Source organism: Schistocerca gregaria, chromosome 3, assembly GCF_023897955.1.
Source record: "Schistocerca gregaria isolate iqSchGreg1 chromosome 3, iqSchGreg1.2, whole genome shotgun sequence".
NCBI classification, from domain to species: Eukaryota; Metazoa; Arthropoda; class Insecta; order Orthoptera; family Acrididae; genus Schistocerca; species Schistocerca gregaria.
In genome coordinates, this window is record NC_064922.1 from 611,979,302 (window position 1) to 612,002,789 (window position 23,488).

General features: G+C 38.6%; 1 protein-coding gene across 1 annotated transcript in view; it reads left to right on the forward strand.

Moving 5' to 3' along the window:
• The window catches only part of LOC126356191 (palmitoyltransferase Hip14), a 129,978-nt gene that overhangs the window by 19,696 nt on the left and 86,794 nt on the right, over nucleotides 1-23,488 (forward strand). Inside the window, exons 6-7 of the mRNA XM_050006973.1 lie at nucleotides 733-864; nucleotides 1,280-1,480. Of these exons, the coding sequence (XP_049862930.1) occupies nucleotides 733-864; nucleotides 1,280-1,480 (333 nt within the window). The remainder of the gene's footprint in view (nucleotides 1-732; nucleotides 865-1,279; nucleotides 1,481-23,488) is intronic.

Consider the following 23,488-nt stretch of genomic DNA (forward strand, 5'->3'; position numbering starts at 1 on the left):
TATTATAGAGGTTTTGCACTAATCCTAAACCTTTACGAGCTTTTTGTATTCTTTCTTGTTGTGCAAATTTTTCCGAGATAATTTCTCCAAGATATTTGAAGTATGGTACTCTGTTGATTTCTCCGTATTTTGTTTGTAATTTGGAAATTTCTAAATTTGTTGTTGTAAACACTGTCTTTTCAAATGATATCTGTAGGCCGACTTTTTCTGCACATTCTTTTAGAATTTCTACTTGTTTTATAGCCATCTCATTAGAATCTGCCATTATTGCGAGATCGTCTGCAAAGGCTAAGTAGGGAATTCTTAGGTTATGTTTCTTGGTTCCTAATGAAATTGGTTTCCAGCACTTTTCTTCTTCAAGTTTCTTCTCCCATTCTTCCATGACTCTATCCAGAACTACATTGAACAACAAAGGCGACAACCCATCACCCTGTCTAACCCCAGTTTTTATTTCAAATGGTCTTGAAAGTTTTCCCATAAATTTCACTTTGGATTTTGTATTTGTTAACGTCTGTTGAATGATTTTCTGTATTTTCCGATCCAATCCTTTTTCCTCAAGAATCCTAAATAGTGTGGGTCTTTGGATTGAGTCATATGCCTTCTTGAAGTCGACAAAGACATACACTGTAGGCTTGCCTCGCATCTTCCTTATCCTTGTGATTAATTTTAGGTTTAAAATTTGCTCTGGGCATGATCTGTTTATTATTATTATTATTATTGTTACTCTTTCAGGGAGATTCTCCATACTCAATGTTAGCAATGTTTCAAAATGCACCTTGGGTAGGGAAGAAAGTTAGAGAAAAAATTCAAGAAGTATCGGTGACAAACAGGAGAAATCCTTGCTATAGATTCACCCGAGACAAGGTATGAGTTATTTTGAAGTTGCAGCTCTATTTGTTAGTGTATAGTGTACAAAACTTTTTGTCTTAAGTTACTACTGCATCCTACATCCATTTCAAACTACTTCCTGTATTCAAGCCTTGGTCTGCCTCTGCAATATTCCTTGATGGCTCAGGATGTATCCCATCAACATGCTCCTCCTTTTATAAAAGTTGTGCCATGAAGCATAAATAAAAAATGCTTATAAAAATAAATTATAGGCTTGTAGATTATCTGTGCATAACTTCCAGTGTAGCTGTTTGATATTAATGGTAACTATTGTATGATACTTGCTTCATACAATAATTACCCTTAATGTCAAACAGTGTTTGCATACTGTCTGATATATATAATCTAAGTGAATATGTTACTACATGTGTATGTGTTTGCATTTCTCTAGCGGCTTCGTTTCTGGTGTATGGTCTCAACACCATTTCTTGTTTTCTACCTGATTGGCATAATCTTGCAGTCAGATCAGAACTACCTAGTCAAACTTGGTCTTTTACTTGCTTGCTACATCGTACTGCATTTTGGTGGCCAAGTTATTTTTGATGACCGCCTCATGAACCTGCTACCAATGTCCATATATTTAGCAACAAAGGTGGGTATTTCTTTCAGTATTATTTCTTGTAGGAATAAAATTATTCAGATTTGTCCTGCTAGATTTTGAATGAAAACTTGAAGACATGATGTTTCTGATTTACATCAGGCTGTAGATACGAGGGTATTCTAGGAAGTTTGCCATTTTGCTTTAAAGAATTCCAGGTATATATTTTATTGAAATCAAACAATGGAAAATCCAGGATGGAATGTAACAATGTTATGAGAAGGAAAGTTGCTACTCGCCATATAGCGGAGATGCTGAGTCACAGAGAAACACAACATAAAGACTCACAATTAAAACTTTTCTGGCTTTGAGGTCTTGATTAAACACACACACACACACACACACACACACACACACACACACACCACTGCAGTCTCAGGCAACTAATCATTTGTCATATCTGTCCATGAGCTTTAGGATCAGTCCATGTACTCCATAGCAGCGTAAACGTAATTAAATTTAGAAAGCTACCTGAACATTTTGGTATGAGCATATTTTGGGCACAGTATCCAGTGATGTGCTTAGGCTTGCCCCTCAGAGTTAAACATATATGATTTACACTGATCAGCCGGAAGATTATGACCACCTACCTGCTAGGCAGTATCTCCACCTTTAGCATCGATAACAGTGGTGACCTGTTGTGACATAGAAGCAATGAGGCCTTGTTGGTAGCTGGAGGGAGTTGTACCACATCTGCATACACAATTTGCCTAATTCTCGTAAATTCGGGAGGGGGGGGGGGGGGCATTGAACTCTGACATCATGTTCAATCATATCCCAGATGTGTTCGATTGGGTTCAGATCTGGCAAGTTGGAGGGCCAGCACATCAATTGGAACTTGCCACTGTGTACCTCAAATCGCTTCATCACACTCCTGGTCATGTGACATGGCGCATTGTCTTGTTGAAAAACGCCACTGATCTTCATGAAGCAGTGTACGTGGTTTGCAACCAGTGTATGATACGCCTTTGCCAGAAAGGTGCCTCGCATGAGCTCCACTGGGCCCTTGAATGCCCATGTGAATATTCCTCAGAGCATAATGGAGCTGCTGTCAGCTTGTCTCCATACCACAGCATGGTTGTCAAGGAGCCATTCCCCTGGAAGAGGCCACAGTTGCGCAAACGCATTGGCATGATGAAGGAAGTCTTGGGATTCACCAGAACCTGCAACACTCCGGCACTCCACCATTGCGCCAACATCCAGTGCTGACAGTCACATGCTCATTTCAGATGTAGTCATAGTGTTAACATTGGCACATGCATGGTTCGTCAGCTGTGGATGCCCATTTTTAGGAGTGTACGGTGCACTGTGTGTTCACACCTAAAATCTGACGATATTTCTGCCACAGTTTGCTGCCTGTCCCATTTTACCAGTCTGTCCAGCCTACAGTGCCCAACATCTGTAATGAGGGGCCGCCCACCCAGTCCCACGACGTCTGGATGTGGTTTCACCTTGGTTTTGCCATGTGTTGAAGACAGTCACCACAGCATTTCTCGAACACCCGACATGTTGTGTAGTTTCTGAAATGCTCATGCTGAGCCTCCGTGCCATCACAATCTGCCCTCAGTCAAACTCAGATAGAGTGCACATTTTTCCCATTCTACATACGGACAGCACACTCACTGATACTACATTCACCATGTGTGTGGATGATTAGCAGTCGTTCCTCACCAGGAGACTGCTATCGCCAGGAAGAGTTTATATCGATAGTAGGTTGGTGGTCATAATATTCTGGCTGCTCAGAGTATTCAGCAATAGTTGTGTCACTGGAATGAACTAACCTCAGAATAGGGGAAAATTACATCCGGGCCCCTACAAGGCACAGTAGTGGCTGGCTCTTGATTTTTACCTACATAAATTTTCTTCCAGTGACTGTAAACAATGGTTCAACAACTGTAATATTTTCAGTGCCTACTACAGGGGTGTTCACATAAGAAGCTAGTTAGCAGGCCAGTGTGAAGCAGCAAGAAACAGTTTACCATGTGATGCTCTAGCAAGTACTGCCATTCTGCTGCATCTGCCTGTAGTGTGTGCTTCAGGACGTGTGTGGAACATTTTGCGTTGGTCTCCATATTAGTTTAGGTATGGTGAGGGTCCTTAGCTACTGTAGTGTTCATTGTGGTGGAATAAGCACACATTACAAGTTTTATGCTAAGAAGTGTGCATGCAGTGTACTTTGTACACCAGTAAAGAATAGCCATCTTTGTTACCAGGGTAAACATCTAAGAGGAAAATTGTAGTTTAATCTTAGTTTAATTGAACACTGATAAAATAAACATACAAAATATGCATTAAAACATGGTGTAATTAATCAGTAATGAAATAAACTTTCATTATATCACTGGCCACTTACACAGTTACTCATTATCTCATAGACCACTGCCTAATTGTGGGATTGTGCTGCTAGCTTGTAATGTGGGTCATTTTCATGCATGGATCATAAATTTTTTCTGATATTAGTTTGCTGCTTGTGATATATTTTTCCTGCTCACTTGGATATATGACAACACAGTCTATCATTGTGTTACCTGAGCCAGTAACGAAGGAATAAGTATGGGCTCACTATTATGAAACAACAGTGGAATGGTGTAAAATGATTTATTATGTGTTTGGTGCACTTTATAGGTGCACCCATTCGAAGGTTAAGTAATTAATGATACTTCATTGTTAATGCAATGCAGAGATTTAAGTTGCTAAGAGCTGTTTCACTTTTGTTAATGTATATAATGATCTGTTCGACATCCTTGGGGGTTATCCTTCTACAATAGAAATAAATGAAACAAAATAAAATCAAAACAGTGCATCAGTGCAAAAAGGTTTACTGGTAGACATCAGCTGTGGTACTCGTGTTTTGTCTGTGGGGACTTGCTAAAGGCTTTTTAGTAGACTGTAAAACTCAACTCCAAACCTTAGAAATGAATTTAAAAAACCAGTAAGGGACATCTTCATGACTGTCTAGACTCATGAAAAATCTGCATTCTGATGTTTTCTTGTCAAATAACTTGGGACCTGAAAATGTAGTATCTATTTTGTGTCAAAATTTACGTCTGTTGTTGGAGAAATTCACATCTAATATTTTTTTAATGATTATATGTACAAATTTAAAAGGTTTTTGTGCTATGTTCCTGAAATCAAAGCCCTAGTGCTTTGAAATTGACTGTAAAAAAGAAGTAGTGATTTGGGAGATTTTTGGCTGTAACGTTTACTTTTGCGAAAACTTTAACAGTATTTTTCTGAAATTATGTTTGCTTGTTTTCTCCTTTTGGTTCTACACAGCTTTCAACAAATTATTGTTACTGTTGAGAAGCTGCTCAATTTTCATGTCTCTGATATCTCAAAATTGTGTGTTTTCCGAAAACTAATCCAGTAATTGCAAAATCTGCAGAATATTGATTTGACCTTTAATGGGCATTCATAGCCTTTTGACTCACACTTGACAGTGCTACAGATAGAACCAGAAAGGTACTTAATGTAGAAGTAGAACTGAAAATAACTATATTCACACATAAGGGGAAGACTCAAATATGTTAAGAGGTCTTGTTTTCTGTTACCCTATAGTGCAGAGTGCAGACACTGTAAAATGGCATTCGACCATGACCATAAACAAATTAGAATGTAGACCTCCACAGATGGAGGAGCAGTGTGGGGAAGCAACCCATTGGCTGGGCAGCCAGCCTGTTTCTGTGTTCTGCATTTCTGTGCAAGCAGAATTTGACACGTGGTCGCAGGGATCAGTGATCCCTTCTGGTGTTTTGTGGTTTGAAACTGAACTCTGTGTTGGTAGTGGCCGGGATTAGTTTCTCCACTCATATCCAAATAAGAAAAGAAAAAGCAACCAAGCACAATGCAAAGCATCCAGTAACGGCTACTGCACAATTGCTTGCTTTTGTTGACAATGTCAAAAATAAGGCAGTGTCAAAAATAAGGCAGTTCAGGCTGGACCTTTACTGGTGTTTGACAGTTCAAAACATCCACCACCTAAAATGGCCATGTTGAATGAAGTGTCCACATTATACCAGCTTTGAAGCTCAGATCACAGACAAATGTGTGTGTTTCTTTGTTTTTAAGACGCAAGGTCCCATGGTTGAGTCCAAGGTTGTATTACATGGCATGTGTCTTATGCATATCATTCAACCACTCACAACTGGCATGACACCAGAGCATCAAGTGCATTGTCATATCTTCATGGTTGTGCTCTTTTTTTATTTTGCGGACGCTTTCTTACACATATTACTTTCAAAAATTTGCCTTCACTAGATGATTTGCAATACTAGTAACAAAACAGTAAATTTTCAGTATTTGTATGCAGAAAATAAAGCTGTTGCAAATTGACTTTGAGAAAATAGTTCATCTGGATTCAGTTTGCTGTGAAGCAATGTTTTTAGGTAATTTCATGTTTTGCATTTTGAGGCAGAATTCACATCTATATTTGCATTTACTATAAATTGCAAATTTTGTAGGGTATTGCTGTTAACCTAGCCATTCGTAAGAAGTTAAACTCCTGCCTTTATTCTTAAGTTTCTTAGACTCATTTGTTTATTAACTTTAAACTTCAAACTTCATGCTCATTTTTGCATAAGTAGTTCACTCATTCATTCTGTGTTATGTACAGACAGCTGAAACATTTGAGAAGACTAGTATTGAAATCTCTATCAAGATATCCTGATTTACATTTTCTATGGTTCCTGCATATCACCTTGAATGAATAACAGGGTGATTTACATTTCCTGTGATTCTTCTTAATCACCTCAAAAGAATATCAGGATGAATCCTTCAGCAAGATCATGTCCAGTTCTATCACAGCATCGCCATTTCAATAAGATTCTTCATATCACTTTGGCCATTTGTCAGCCAGCTGGTTTGAGGTGTTTCTCTCACTCTCCTCCTTGTAGCCAAGGAAAGGGTTTTTTTCCACAGTTTAGTCACAGACCTTTGAGTTATGTAACTTTACCATCTCCACCTGGATTATGAGTATTTTGTTTATGGGAACAACTGTAAAACTACCTCTTAGGCTGCAGTCACAGTGGCACAGAAATCGGTGGATTCTGCCAATGGCCAATCCTTCCAGATCAGTACATCATTATGAGCACAGTCGTACTGTAGCCAATATCGTAATCCAAATCTACAGACAGGAGGCAACAATCAGATAAATTCAGATCAGTTTGTTTTCTTCAGCCAAATCGACCGACATGCTAAAACGCGAAGTATGGAATGTGAGAAAATGATAAGTTTAATCCAAGAAAGAGTGAGCTTGTGCCATCCTGAGAATAAAAATATCATAACTAGTATATTGTTCAGAATCTGTGGACTGATCCTGCAGTTTTATTGGAAACCACGAGTAGGCAAAATCTTTATCGGAAGTTTTAAGTGTGCATTACAACCTCAAAAAATAATTTGTTCAAGTACAAAGGGGATGGCATATCTTGTGTTTAAAGTTACTGTAGTGGATTTTCTTTGAGCTGTGGGGGCAGACGTTAGTAGTCTATAAATTATTATTGCTGCTTTCTAGCATTTTTATGTGAGTAGGATGGTGATTCTATTACATGGAGTGGTTTTCAAATGTGCTTTCAGTGTTTGGAGTACCTTATTCTAAACTTTATGTATGTCACTCATATATATGCTAGTGTTTGAAAGTTAGATGTATGTCTGTGCAACCTCAGATAAATTCAACAAAACATAGTGGTTTAATCCTGCTTTTCAGGGCCACTGCTAATCAACTCAAGTATGGAAAGCTGAAAACATATACATGAAACACTTATGCATAATGAAAGCTAATTTTGAGTGCTTGTAGAAATGTGATTCAAGCTCTATTAAAAAATCCAGTACCTACAGTAAAGATGCGTTTCTGGCTCAAGTGAAACCAGAAGTGACATTTCATATTTGACATCTGGCAGTTACATCTTTCAGTACTAGGCCTATACCACAATCGCAAAAGTACAAGTTCAGAGTTTTTGTGTGATGTGTTGGATGCTAATTTAAAAGCTAGTATCTTCACTCTTGAGTCTCCCAATGCTAAGAAATATTAAAGTTATTATATACTCAATTTTACAGCTCTGCTTTGTGCAAGTACACTAAAAGACACTGTAGTAAAGTTATTTTCCTTTCTTAAAAGCTACACTCAGTCTGAAATAATACTGTCACCAGAAAACTTGTTACTTCCTTTCTCAAAGCCACTGAGCAAGTGTTTAAAGAGCATTGAAGTTTCCATTACTAGAATTGATTATCTGAATATACTGCCAGTATTGCATTAATTTCACCATTTTTAGAATAAAGTAGGCTACTGTGAAACCACAAAACTACCTTTTTTTAAATAATATTTGCTCAGTCACTCACAAGTTTTATCCATGCATCATATAATAGAAACATATACTCTCACCGCATAACTTAACCATTATGTGCTCATAAGCCCATGGGCAAAATCTTTATACATCGAAACTGCATTCCCTAACCACTGTATCTTAATAAACCATACTGTGAACAATGTGTTTTGGAGAGATCCTTAATGTAGTGTATCTTTGAAACTACATACTTTCATAATACACATGTTTAAATATGAAAAAATCAAGTATGGCATGTTAGGTTCAAAGGTGACGATGGTGGGAGAAGGAAAGTGGAGTCACAAAGTTAAAGGTTTTTACCTTTTGTGGTGTGGTATATTTCTCTTCATCTCATATATTTGTAAAACTAGTTTGGTAATTCCAATAACTGATTGTAGAGTGTACAGTACTCGCCACGTTCTTTTCAAGACGGGTATACACTGAGGTGACAAAAGTCCTGTAACAGCAGTATGTACTTATACAGATGGTGATATTATCACGTACACAAGATATAAAAGGGCAGTGCATTGGTGAACCTGTCATTTCTAATAAGATGATTCATTTGAAAAGGTTTTCTATGTGATCATGGCTGCATGACGGGAATCAACAGGCGCTGAACCTGATTTATAGTTGGAACTACACAAATGGGACATTTAAATAATTAATGGAAAATCTCATATAAAGATGTGAAACAAATACTAACAAAGAGATAGAGGGGCTGGCCAGTACATACCTCAGCTCAGTACTGAAGCTGGCACAGTACTTACAGTAGAATATCTTTGGCTTCCCTCTGACAACTATGCATCCATCCTTGCTACCCTCCCTGTTTTACTTTCACTGTTGTTTCATAACCTGGGTTGTGAGTAACTAAATCCACTTTCTCTTCTTCCCTTTCTTTCCCCTCCCTCCTCCCTGATGAAGGAACATTCATTCCGAAAGCTGGGAACGTAAATTTTCAGTTGTTTTTTGTGTATCTATCGGCTGTATTGAGCTGAGGTAAGTACTGGCCAGCCCCTCTATCTCTTTGTTAGTATTTGTTTCACAAATGGGACATTCTATTTCAGAAATCATTAGGGAACACAATATTCCAAATCCTCCATGTCAATAGTGTGTTGAGAATACCAAATTTCGGACATTGCCTCTCATGGTGGACAATGCAGCAGCCTACAGCCTTCAACTGAGACCAGCGGCATTTGCTTAGAGTTGTCAGTGCTAACAGACAAGCAACACCACATGAAATAACCACAGGAATCAATGTGGGATGTATGATTGACATATCTGTTATGACAGTGCCATGAAATTTGGCGTTAATGGGCTATGGCAGCAGATGACTAACAAGACCTCCAACGCCTCTCCTGGGCTCATGACGTTTACCCAAGTTGTTAACAAGGCACTGTGCAAGCTGGTTGTGGCTCCATAATGGTGTGGTCTGCGTTTATGTGGAATAGAATGGATCCCCTGATCTATTTGGCTATACTGGAGACCATTTGCAGCCTGGACTTTATAATACCAAACAAAGATGGAATTCTTGTGGATGACAACGTGCCATGTCACTGGGCCAAAATTGTTCACAATTAGTGTGAAGAACATTGAGGACAGTTTGAGCAAACGATTTGGCCACCTGGATTGCCACACATGAATCCCTTCGAACATTTGTGAGAAATAATTAAGAGGTCAGTTGATGAACAAAATCCTGGTCCTCCAACACTTTCACAATAATGGATTGCTATAAATGCAGCATAGTTCAGTTTTTCTGCAGGGGACTTCAAAAAACTTGTTGAGTCCATGCTGCATCGAGTTGCTGCACTATGCTGGGTAAAAGGTGGTCCGACATGATAGTAGGAGGTATCCCATGGCTTTTGTGACATAAGTGTGTGTAACTCATTTTTATGTATTTGGAATCTTTTTAATAGCAGATGCCTCATTGCAGCACTTGTCTCTGAACACAGAGGTCTTTGTATCCATTCCACCCGTGGAAGTTAAAATCTAACCTACTTCATACATAGAATATGTGCTAACCTTACCTATCCTCCTTGACCCCACTAAATTCTGACGGAGGAGGTTCAGTGCGCTGTGACCAAGCTATTGGCCAGTGTCATCAGGCGACCTTTGGCACTAGTGTCTGACTGCCGTTGTCGGTGCCACTGTGAACGCACTCTTATGAATTCATTGTGCACTGTGTCTTTCAAGAATACTCCTCCAGAACATTGTAACATGCACATTCCTCTTGTATGGAACTTCTGTTGATGAGGCTTTTTTGATGCCCTGATTCCACAACCTTATAGTTGAACTGATCTTATTGCAGCTGTTTTATAAATATTGCATTTTGCTTTTATGAACTTTTTGCTTCTCACAGAACCTCTGGAAGCATATGCTACTTGTCCAACCGGATTGAGATGCCTGCTTCAGTTGATCCATCCACTCAGATACTTAAAATTTTTAACTCCTTGAAGATCAACATTCTCAAACTTAATATCTGTGGTTTGTGTGGCATCAAGGCTGAAGTCGCACCTTATGAACATAGTCTTTGTTCTACTGATGCTTAAGCCATTTGTTTAAAGTGCCTTTCTCCAGTCATCAAGGTTCTCTTACTTTCCTGGGTGGTGTTAGATATAACAGCTAAATCAACAGTATGCAGAAGATTCCACAGTGTTGCTTTTTGTATCTTTGGAGTTATATAATTCATTAAAAGATAAAACAAAAGGCCATTCTCCGAGGGACACCTACAGTAACATTGAAGTTCTTTCATATGCCTTCTGTCAACATGAGCTTTTTTGAGTAATTTAGCAGGATTTAGTTGGGTTTCATCAAAGGTTTGGATAGTTTTTGTAAATAATAATTTTAAGAATTATATAGTAAATATAAATATGCTGTTTTGCTTTTCGACCACAGATTCAGTGTTGGGTACTCATTTTCAGTTACCTATTATGTTGTGAATATACGAAGCAAACAATTGGATGAAACATAAATGAGTAGGGTAATGAAGAGTTACTTATAACGTTAAATTTATAAATACCAGCAAAACTCATGGTATAAATATGTATCAAGGACAAATAGCAGATCTCATAAGCTCATGCCTCATGTAATCTACAAGGAAGTTGTAGTTAGTAGGGCTGAAGAGGTTGTGAAGAATGAGGAATATGGTGAACCATGGACCTTGCCATGGTGGAGTGGCTAACATGCCTCAATGTAGCCATACTGTAGGTGTAATCACAGTGGAGGAGTATCTGTTGAGAGACTAGAGAAAAGTACTGTTCCTGTAGAGGGGCAATAGCCTTTTCAGTAGTTGCAGGGGAGAACAGTCTGGATTATTGGCAGATCTGGTCTTGTAACATAAGCCAACATAGCCTTGCTGTGCGTGTACTATGAATGATGGAGAGCAAGGGAAAACTACAGCCAAGATGTGTAGCTGTACTGTACAGTTAAATGATAATGGCATCCTCCAGGGTAAAATATTTCAGAGGTGAAATAGTCCCCTATTCAGATCTCTGGGTAGGGGCTACTCAGGAGGATGTAGTCCACATTTTAAAATTTAAAAATGGAGTTGAATAGGTTTAAGTTAGGTATAGTGGAAATTAGCGAAGTTTGGTGGCAGGAGGGACAGGACTTTTGTTTAGGTGAATACAGGGTTGTAAATATAAAATCAGGTAGAGATAGTTCAGGAGTAGGATGAATAAGACAATAGGAATGCGAGTAAGCTACTTTGAACAGTGTCATGAATGCATTATCTTAGCCAAGGTAGACATAAAGCCAACATTCATCATTGTAGTCTTAAGTTCATATGCCAATGCTCCGCAGATGATGAAGAGGTTGAAAAAAATTGTAATCTATGTCTATGTCTAGATCTACATGGATACTCTGAAAATCACACTTCAGTGCCTGGCAGAGAGTTCATTGAACTACCTTCACAATACTTCCCTATTATTCCTTTCTCCAACAGCACATGGAAAAAACAAATGATTTCTCCCTGTGTAGGTCAGTGTCAACAAAATATTTTCGCATTCAGAGGAGAAAGTTGGTGATTGAAATTTCATGAGAACCTCTTGCCACAATGGGAAATGTTTTCTGTTTTACTGATGCCCACCCCAAATGCTATATCATGTCTGTGACACACACTCCCCTACTTCTTGGTAATACAAAAAATACTGCTCTACTTTGAACTTTCTTGATGTACTCCATCAATCTTGTCTGGTGAGGATCTCACACCCCACAACAGTATTCCAAAAGTGGATGGACAAGTGTAGTGTCGGCAGTCTCTTTACTAGACCTGTTGCATGTTCTAAGTGATTTTTTTCAGCTTGTTTAAGTTGTTCATAATTGTAATTCCTAGGTATTTAGTTGAATTTACACCTTTTACATTTGACTGATTTCTCATGTAACTACAGTTTAAAAGATACTTTTTAGCACTCATGTGGATGACTGCACACTTTTCATTACTTAGGGTCAATTGCAAATTTTTGCACCATACAGATATCTTTTCTAAATTGTTTTGCAATTTGTTTTGGTCTTCTGATGTCTTAATTAGATGATGAATGACAGTGTCATCTGCAAACAACCTAAGACAGCTGCTAAGGTTGTCTCCTAAATTGTTTTTATAGATAAGAAACAGCAAAGGGCTTATAACACTACCTGGGGCAACGCCAGAAATCAGTTATGTTTTACTCGATGACAGGAAATCATGAATCCAGTCGCATAACTGAGACAATATTCCATAAGCACACAATTTAATTACAAGCCATTTGTTAAGTACAGTGTCAAAAGCCTTCTGGAAATCTAGAAATTTGGAATCAATTTGAAATCCTTTATCAATAGCTTTCATAACTTCAAGTGAGTTAAGAGCTAGTTGTATTTCACTATGTTTTCTAAATCTGTGTTGACTTTGTGTCAACAGATTGTTCTTTATGAGGTTAATTTGTAATGTTCATACACAATATATGTTCCAAAATCCTGCTGCATATCAACAGTAATTGCCTTTCTTTAATATTGATGTGACCTGTGAAACTTTCCTGTCTTCGGGCACTGATGTTTTGTCGAGAGAGCGGTTGTATGCGACTATTAAGTATGGGACTATTGCATCAGCATACTCTGAAAGGAACCTAATTGGTATAGAGTCTGCACTGGAAGATTTGCTTTTATTAAGGGAAGTTTGGAACGCCCTATCCCAATGATGTTAAATTTAATGACTTGGCTTCCCTGTATTTCATGAACCACTGTAGTCATTAACATGAAACTTTTACAGGACATTAAAATGTATGTTCTGAGTCTGCTGAACTACAATCATTGCATTTCAGCCACTGCTTTAAGAAATACAATTTCTTCATTATACAGTTAAAATTTTGTTTACTTTTTTTGTACATTATTCTAAATAGTTTTGATTACACATAACATTATGTTCTTTTAGTGCAGTAGAAGGATGTGTATGTTATTACTCCCTGAAAATTTGAATACTCTACTCGAAGTAGTTTCTGAGATTTAGGGAAAAATGCAACATAAAATTTAAATTTACAGGAATGGGATTCAAAAGTTTCAAAAGACTGTAACTCTCTTAATATATGCTTAGTTTTTTTTTTTATTTTTAGTCACTCAGAAGCACCCTGCATCATACTGTGCATCACACTCTTGATCTTTTTCCAAGTTTTGTCTTCTTTCTGGACTCCTCAGTGTCCAACAGTGCTGCATACTCTGCTATATCAGTGCGAACCTTTTCCATCCGTTTAAGTTCTGTGATGCAGTTTGCTCCAGGACTAATTCCCATATGCTGTAGCACTTTCAGCCTACCAATGCTGCCATCATTAAAAGCAATAACAGCATCACTGATGTGCCACTTTAGTGTCGTCATTCCAACAAAAACATTTTTTGGTAAGCGATTCCATATAAGATTATTGAACTACTCTTTGATATTTTGAGTCTGACCATGTAGACACTTCTTCAGTAACTCAGGATTTGCCAGGTCTCTGTAAATAGGTTTTAAGCCATCCATGACTGCTGCTGGGATGGAATGTTTATGGCTGTATGAACTGTTTGAGTGTTGGGCATTGTGGTAATTGCACCATGAATCAGGTCCAGGGTTTTTCGTCAGTTGACAGTCTGCGGAAGAAGGTAGCCCACACTGCCTACTTCATTTGCAACAAATCCTCAGTATTGCTTCTAATGGTCATTCATAATACTGCAGTAGTTCATCAATCATTTTGTCTGTTAGCGTGCCTCTTATGGTTTTACCATCAGAAAGTTCTTGTCTCTCAAACTTTGTTTCAACTTCCGCAACCTGGAGCCCAGACTCTTCTGAATATGACCAACACATTCCAGTTTTGTTATAATCTTCTCACCATAAGGCTGTGTGGCTACTAGACTGATATATGCTTTTGAGTCTCCGTCACCTAAGAACTTAGTGTAACATACTCCCCTTTTGTTCACAGATCGACTAAAAATTTCAGTGGATACAGTGGCCTCCATATCACCAATTGTTCCTTCATAATTTCTGTCACATATATGCCTTCTTCGTTCCCTAATTTACACTTATAAAAATGTTTGGTTAAAATATGGAAATCTATTACCTTTCCAGTACCCACACTGGTTATCATAGCAACAGAATTCTTAGAACTGTATCCACGCTTCTGCTAAGTGCCATCAAAAGCTTTTGTTATATCAGTCATACCATCATTTATTTCAACAACTTTGTTTGCAGCACCCTTCATTGACTCACATGCAACAGATTCCACAACAGCTCCAATAAATCCTGCATACTTGTCGATTTTACAAGGTGGGCGTGGCATATTCATCACAGCACACATTGTTTCTCCTGCAGTGCGTCCTTTGCCAATAGTCTCAATCCATAAAACCACCTAACATTTATTTTAAAATAGTTATCTTTACACTTATCAGAATTCCAAAATGAATGAGTATATTTACAACTGGCACAATTAACGATAAGATTCCTGGCTAGTCCATTGATACCTCACTGTCTTCATGTAAACTAACTGGCCCTCCACATATTTTACAACACACACATTCACTTAACACCCTTGTTCAGATGTGTAAATCTATCAGAATATAACCTAATCTACCATTTACAGCACTTTCATTTTGAGGAAACTGTGCATCACAACATTATATTTTAATCTTCGAAGCACTAACGGGTGTTTCTCTAGATACTGATGAGTTTGCCTGTATTTCATTGTCTGTAACTTCACACACCACATGTTGAACACAATGTGTCCCTTTATTCAAAAATATAGTACCATGAAACCCATGTTTCTTAAAAACGTTTCGTTTTGACATCATACTTTACTTTTTGAGAGCTTTACCAATCTATTTGTCACTTTTCCTGAGAGAAACGTTAGCACTTCGACATACAATGCGTGTTTATACTATGAAATGATAGAAACACACAGGGTGAAGTGAAATCCGGGTGCTCGGGCTTCGCAGCACGGCTCCTCACAGGCCAGCGATAAAAAAATGTCTGTCACAAAACTTCATGGAGTGAGTACATCCAGCAGAAAAAGGGCGTTAAAGAGTGGCAATCTGGCAACACTGTAACTACATGGTGCAGTGGATAGAGTTTTGGGTTAGCATGCAGGAGGTCGATGGTTTGATCCGGAGTGGAGGCATATGTTTTTTACTTGGTAAATGTAGTCCAGATGGTACAGTATCTTGCATTTTAATCATCAACAGCAATTGCAGCGGGTCCTCTAGAAAACATTTGCACTTACATACTACAATAGTAGAAATGGAAGATTCATCAGCCTTGAAAGAAGCCCTTTCCACATCGTGGGTGTGAATTTATTCACCCCACTTCACCTACTAGATGTGAAACCTGTTTTCTTTGTACCCACTTCCAGTGGTCCCATAGATTAGTACCAATTATTGTTCTCACCTCATTCGGGTCCATTACATTTTGTTAGGGCCTTACATTACCAGTAGGACTAGCAACATGCTCTGGGAATAATGTCCAAACTCGGTTACTAATTGTATGTGTTATCACCATCATCCAACTGATGATGCCTTTCAACAATGAGTCTGGTAACCACATGCTGTTGAGTTCATATCTCAATGAATTATTATTATTATTATTATTATTATTATTATTATTATTATTCTATCAATGGGATTGTGGAAACATCACACCTTTTCCTATTAGGGAAACAATGTAATTGACAACTGAACATTTCACAATGAGCGGTGTCAGGATGAATCGTGCAGAACAATATCTGTCAGAGGGGTTATGCATGTTAGGTGGAACAGCACGCAGGACAGACAGCGTGTTTATACTGTTTGTGCTGTCCACCAGACAGGGACTAGTTGCTAGCTGAGCAACACGCCCGTAACAGACTCCACTGTACATGCGTACTCATATCGAATTTTCTCATTGTAAACCTCTAAACCAGTGTGTCAGACATATGGCATACACAAATAATGACTATGTGGATATGCTTCTGGTCCTTGATGCATCTGATAACTGGGCTGGTGTTGCCACTTGTGAATATGCTGCTAAGTATCCTCGTCGATGCCATCCAGACAAAAATGTGTTTTGTCATCTGACGCTGTGCCGTTGGGAATTGGCTTCTCTCCTTCCACCTTTGTGTGACAGAGGTCATCCACAGACTTGACATACTCCAGCTACTGATGAAGCTATTCTGGATGTCATACACAAAGAACGTCACTGAAGTACACAAAGTGTAGCAAGGCAGATGTGTGTCACACGATGCATGCTGGTCGTTAACGTGCTGCATGAGCATAGGCTGCACCCCTATCATTATGCTTTCATGCCATACCTGCATCCTGCAGATCACCAACAGTGGGTGCAATTCTGTGAATGGTTCTGACAACAACAGCAAGCCAACAATGACTTTGTGAACATTGTAAAATGGTTGGATGAAGCAGTGTTTACTCGTGAGGGTGTCTTCAATATGCACGATGCTCACCATTGGTATGAGGTTAACCACATTTCATCCACAACTGTGGATATCGGTTCGCTTTGGTACCAACATATGGGCTGGAATATTGGGTGACAGGTGTTTGGGCCCCTATATGTTGCCTGACCAATTGACTGCACGAAGGTATCATGCATTCCTCTCAAACTGTCTGCCTAATGCGTGGAAGATATTCCACTACATGTTCAGCAGAGGATACGGTTCCGATGTGATGCTGCATCTCCACACTCTGGAATTAATGTGTGACAGTATTTGGACAGAATATTTTGGGGGAAATGGCTCGGACGTGGAGGTCCAGTTGTATGGCCACTGCATTCACCTGATCTAAATCCATTGGATTTCTTCCTGTGGAGACATGTGAAGGAGCACATGCACTCTACTCCACAAACGAATGTGAAAGAATTGATAGCGCATGTTCATGCTGCTCTCGTTACTGTGGATGCAGCTTTGCTGCAAAGAGTCCAGAGCTGTATGATCAGGCGGGTTGCGCAATGTTTGGACTTGCAAGGAGGTCGCTTTGAGCATCTGTTGTTCTGAGGACAATGTATTCTGTTATGAAGGTCATGCGTTCATTAATGTGGACATTATTATTGTCACTGGTTGCTAATGTGCGACATCTGAGTGCTCATATTACATGTAATATAAATGACAAGTAGATTTTGTGTTATTGTACTGTGGTATCATCTTTAGCATCTCAAAATTGATATTGTTTTTGTAGTTACTCTGTCCTATGACAGCTCATTTGTTTCAACTGTCTATTTCTTATTTTTTATGGTCAGCATTACAAAATGTTGTAAATTTAGGATACATGTGACCTAACAAACTGTGCATATTACAGTATGAAATGTCAGAAAGAAATTAGCTAATAAAAAAAAATGCACCTGAACCCAGGATCGAACCCTTGACCTCCTATATACTAACCCAAAAATCTATCCACAGCACCAACGCAGAGCACAAATTACATGTGCTGACAGAGGTAGCTACCATACATGTGGTTACACTGTAGAGGTAGTTATCACACATGTGGTTACAGTGTTGCCAGATTGCCACTCTTCGTCCATTTTCTGCCAGATGTACTCCCCAGACGAAATTTTGTGAGAGACATATTTTTTGTTGCTGGCATGTCAGGAGTCGCGCTGCGATGCCTCTGAATTTCTATTCACCCTCCGTGCGTGCGCCTGTGTGTGTGTGTGTGTGTGTGTGTGTGTGTGTGTGTGTGTGTGTACACGCGCGCGTGCGCTTGTGTGTTTTTGTTGCCAATTTGATAATGAGATAAAAATGTGAAAAAAGTTCCCCTCCCCCTCCCCCCATTCCAAGGATAGTTACTTCTAAGTTACTCATGTTGGCAGCTGTTCTCGACTTGAATTATCGAATATTTATTTCGTCCTCTTTGGTGAAAGAATTTTTGCAGCTGTGTTTAGTAATTCTGCTTTAGCAGCACTGGCATTGGTAGTATTTCAATTGCTATCACAAAGAGAAGGCATTGATTGCATCGAGCCACTAGCGTAATTTACACACAACCAGAATCACTTTGGTTTTCTACCAGGTTTCAATACAAAGCCTTGTTGTGGAAACCATTACAGCATCTCGCATTGAAGTCCATGTTAAATTTTGAGCTTCTGTAAAATATTGCCAGTCTTGGGGATTTTGCATTCTTTTAAACTTGGTATGCTTTTTTTTTGTTGTTTCTGCAACAGTGTTCTGACTCGTTTTGTGTACCAAGGAAGATCAGCTCCATTGTTTGTTAATTTATTTTGTTTAAATCTCTCAATTGCTGTCAATACTATTTCTTTGAATTCAAGCCACATCTGATCTACACCTACATTATTAATTTTGACTGAATGGAGATTGTGTCTCATGGAGGTGTCACATGAATTTTTATCTTCTTTTTTTGAATAATATATTTTTTTTTTTTGAGGTTTGGGAGTTCAGATATTCAGCCTCACTAAACAACCCTATGTTTGTTGTCTCACTAAACAACACTGTGTTTACTTATCCCTGTATCCGTTTTGATGCTCGTTATTAGTCAGAATTATTTGTTGCTAAGAGGCCAAGTGTGTTTCCACAACCATTAACTATTTGAGTGGGCTGATGAACTAACTGCACAAAATAATGTGTTTAGCAAAATTTTGGATGATGTTTGATGTGTTCCTCTGCATTTAAACATGTATTTTTGCCAATATGTCGAGGGTAAATTGAGGTCACCACAACTATAATTGTATGAAGCGGGTACATGTTTGAAATTAGACTCAAGTTTTCTTTGAACATTTCAGCAGTTGTATCATCTAAGTTGAGAGGTCAGTAAAAGGATCCAATTCTTATTTTATTCTGGTTTCCAAGAATGACCTCTACCCATACTAACTCACAGGAAACATCTACTTCAGTTTCGCTTCAAGATAAACTACTTCTAACAGCAACTATGTTTAGGCTGTCCTTTCTGAACACTGCCCAGTCCTTCACAAAAACTTCAGCTGAACTTATCTCCTATTTGAAACAGCTTTCAGTGCCTATAATGATTTGAGCATCAGTGCTTTATATTTTCACTTGGAGCTCTGGTACTTTCCCAACACAGCTATGACAATTTATAACTGTTATACCAATGGTTCCTAGATATACGTTCTTTCTGTGTTTGACCTGCACTGTTTGAAACTGAAGCCCTTTTGGTTTGACTTTGAGAGCCTCTAACCTAGAAAACTGCCCAGCCCATGCCCCAAAACCACTGATACCCGTGTAGCTGCTTCAGTGCAAGCAGTAACTGGGCTGGCCACTGGTGCAGACCATCCAGCAAACTCATGGGCCATGCTGACGTTCGTTGGATCCCCACGACCCGCCCACAACAGTGATGCCCATCCACTGCAGCCTCAAGCTTTTTAGCCAAAGCTGTCACTGCTTAGGACTGAGAGCGAAGTGTCACCAGCTCGGCTCGCATCCGCATACAGTAGTCACAGTCTCTATGCACACTAAAGACTGTGGAAAACTACACTGCACGGACAAATAAAGGACTATCGACATACACTACAAAACTGTACTGTAGACACTGATAAAAAAGTGAGGACTGTGTCTAATAAATATGATTAACATGCAGGCATTCAAAAACTAAACTAACAAAGTAGTCAGGTGAGACTAAATAATTTGCTCCTGATTAGGAACTTGTAATATGTCCCCAAATCGATTTACTTTCTGACACAAACGTAAACACGAGAACTGTGTCTGTTAAATATTGAATTAACATGTAGAAATTCAAGAAACTATACTACCAAAGCACACAGATAAAACTACATAATTTGATCCTGGTTAGGAACACACAAAATGTCACAAAATCAGTTGGTGCTTGTGTCTCGGCTGGCTGCCGCTGCCTGACTGGCTGACTGATATGAACAAATGGTCACTAGCTTTCAAAACAAGTGAGCAAATGGCTATCGACACATGCTACGGAGCTCTAGTGCAAATGCTGACGAAAGTGCAAGAACTGTATTTAATAAATTAGGTTAACATGCACAGATTCAAAAACTAAACTACGAAAGCACTCAGGTGAGACTAAATAATTTGATCCTGATTAGAAAGAGAGAAAAGAAATCATTCATGTAATTAAGGGAGACAAAAAGTCATGGTGGACTGGAATTTGATAGCAAGAAAAGGAAAATAGTAAGTATGGACTTGTGAGGGGGGTGAGAAGAAGGAGTGAAAGAGGAAGTAGCCTGGTAGAATTTTGCAAAAAGCATAATTTATTCATCAATAACACTTGGTTTAAGAATCATAAAAGAAGACTTTTTATGTAAAAGAGACCTGGAGACACCAGATGGTTTCTTATTGATTATATAATAGTAAGACAGAGATTTGGGAACCAGGTTTTAAACTGTAAGACATTTCCAGGGGCAGATGTGAACTCTGTGCACAATTTATTGGTTATAAAATGTAGATTAAAACTGAAGAAGTTGCAAAAAGGCTGGAAATTAAGGAGGTGAGACCTGTATAAGTTGAAGGAACCAGAGATTGTTGATAGTTTCAGAGGGAGCATTAGGTAATGATTGACTACATCAGGGGAAGTGAATACAGTAGAAGATGAATGGGTAGCTTTGAGAGATGAAATAGTGTAGGCAACAGATGATCAAATAAGTAAAAAAGGCAAGGCCTTGAGGAAAATATCACAGGAGATATTGAATTATTGATGAAAGGGGTAAATATAAAATTGCAGCATATGAAGCAGGCAAAAGGAAATACAAATGTTTTAAAAAGTGAGATTGACGGGAAGTGTGAAACAGCTAAGCAGAAATTGCTAGGAAACAATTTTATGGACATAGAATCATACATAATTAGCAGAAAGATATATATTGCATGTAGTAAATTAGGGTGCGTATGGAGAAAAGCAAAGCAACTATGTGAATTTCAGGAGCAGGGATGGAAAATCAGTACTAAGCAAAGAAGGGGAAACTGAAAGGCGGAAGGAATATGCAAAGGGGCCATATGAGGCAAATGAACTTCAGGACAGAAAGGGAAGAGGACATGGATGAAGATGATGTGGGAGATATGATACTGTGAGTCATGAGAACTACTTGACAAAGCATTGAAAGACCTAAGTCGAAACAAGGCCCCTGGAGTATATGACATTCTGTCAGAACTAATGATATCTTTGGAAGAGCTAACCATGACAAAACTATTGCACTAAGTGTGCAAGACATAAGAGAATGGCACAATAGCTTCAGACTTAAAGAAGAAAAATGAAACATGCTACATGCTACCCTCCCCTGCCCTACCCTCCTTTTGAGAGCCCCTAGCACAGCTAAGAATTGGCAACATCATTGCAAATGTTTGATGACCCTGTAGTAGTGCATTTATTTCCTCATCTGGTCCTGAATTGTTCCACTAAATTCGCGTGGCTTTCCCTTTCCACTTCAACAACTTATGCTACATAAACCTTACGCATCATGAGACACTGAGACAAAAAACTTATTTTTGGACTCCAAGAATGCTGTACTTCACATAAGTAACAACTGTTCTTATCTTGAATGTTGCATTATGAGATTTAGTGACCAATGTTGCGATGAGAGGAACTTACTCTCAGCAGTGTCTCGTTAACTTGGTTGTTCCACACCACTCTTGGAGCCGTTTTGCTCACAAGACGTTGCATCCAGAACTGTGTGATTTACCAGTAGACCATGTACATAGACATAGAATAGTAGATTGAACAGAAGACACGACTTCCTCAAGGAACTGCCACAGACTACAGTGTTACCAGTTTGTGCAGGTAGCTGGAATTGAGTATTATCAGCATGGCCACATTAATGGTCTCGTGCCACGATTTGTACAGACTTAGATTCTGTGGTGGCTGGTCACTAGCCAGATTTTGTGTCAAAGAGTGTACATAATTTATTTGGATAATGTAAATTGTAGTCTTCAACTAGTCACAAACACACCCGCGTGCGCACGCACGCGTGCTAGATCACTGAAGGCATGGCAGATTTTTCTCCAGTGTCTCAAGTGTGTTTCTTTTGGTAACAAAACTATTTTTCTTCATACTTCTGTTCTGAGCAGATTTCTCACAACAATTTTTAGCTGCATCTACTCATCCTGTTTCCTTTTATGTTACTCTGATGTTTCTTCAAAATTTCTTGGCACTATTGTTGTCATTATTGTAACTATCTTTCTTTGCTACAGTTTTTTCCTGCATAAATTAATAAGTTAATAAGACCTTAAATGTAGTTTCATTTTTCTGACCTATATTATCCTAAGAAACAGAAAAACATTGAGTTAAATATGCTTCCTGCTTCTTATATTTATTTCTGTCTACTGACTTGTCTACAACAGATATTGACTTTCAACTTTGGCTGTTAATCACATTGAGAGAAAATTTTATTTGTTTATGACCAGTACTGCCAAACTCAAGAAGTATGGTTCAGAAACAGAGAATTATTTAAAAGCTATTAGAAGTTTTTATGAAAGAGTAGTATCATTTAGTGATGCTTTTAAAGAATGATAGAGAGGGAAATGTGAATTAAAAAACTACAGGGAAGCCCACAGGAAATAGTGCATTTTCATTTTCTGGGGTCGAGGTTTAGCTTATATTTACATCAATATAACATATAGATAACCATTCTGCAAACATTGCCACTATTGAAAAGCCAAAGATAAGTTTATTCCTTAGAAAGCACATCCTGAAATTGACTTTCATCATTGGTATTGCATTGCTGAAAGATGTTTGCATAATCTCGCCCTTACATTCAGAATTATTTCTAGAGAAATCTCTCTCTTCCTGGATTGTGGTTTTCAGTTCATCAGTATTGTGGGGTAGCCATAAACAAATTTTGTTCTTGAGATGACCACGCAGAAAAATCAGGGGCTGAAAGATAGGGTGGCCTCTCTGACCATGCTTTATGTCTGAAAAATATTGGATACTTTGTTTACCAACAAGCCCATTCAGAAGTATGTTTGCCACTTTAGACATCACGAGTTTTGCCTGAAAGTCATCATCCTGGTTAATTCAAGGCATGTTGCACAAAAATTGCGCGTACTAACTTTATCTCCCAGTCATAAATGTTGAGCTGCCTGCAGCTTATGTTTAAATCCTGTTTCACAATCCCCTGCAAGGACCTAAAGGCATTTTTAATGTTTGGTAGTTGACAGACTGCCGTAGGCTTTGTTGCAGAGCTGCATGAACTAATTGGATATTTTCCAGCATTCAAACAGTCATTCAGGTCCCTTATGGTTCATGTTGGTTACTGAACTCATAACATGTCATTGTTTTATCTACCTGGATA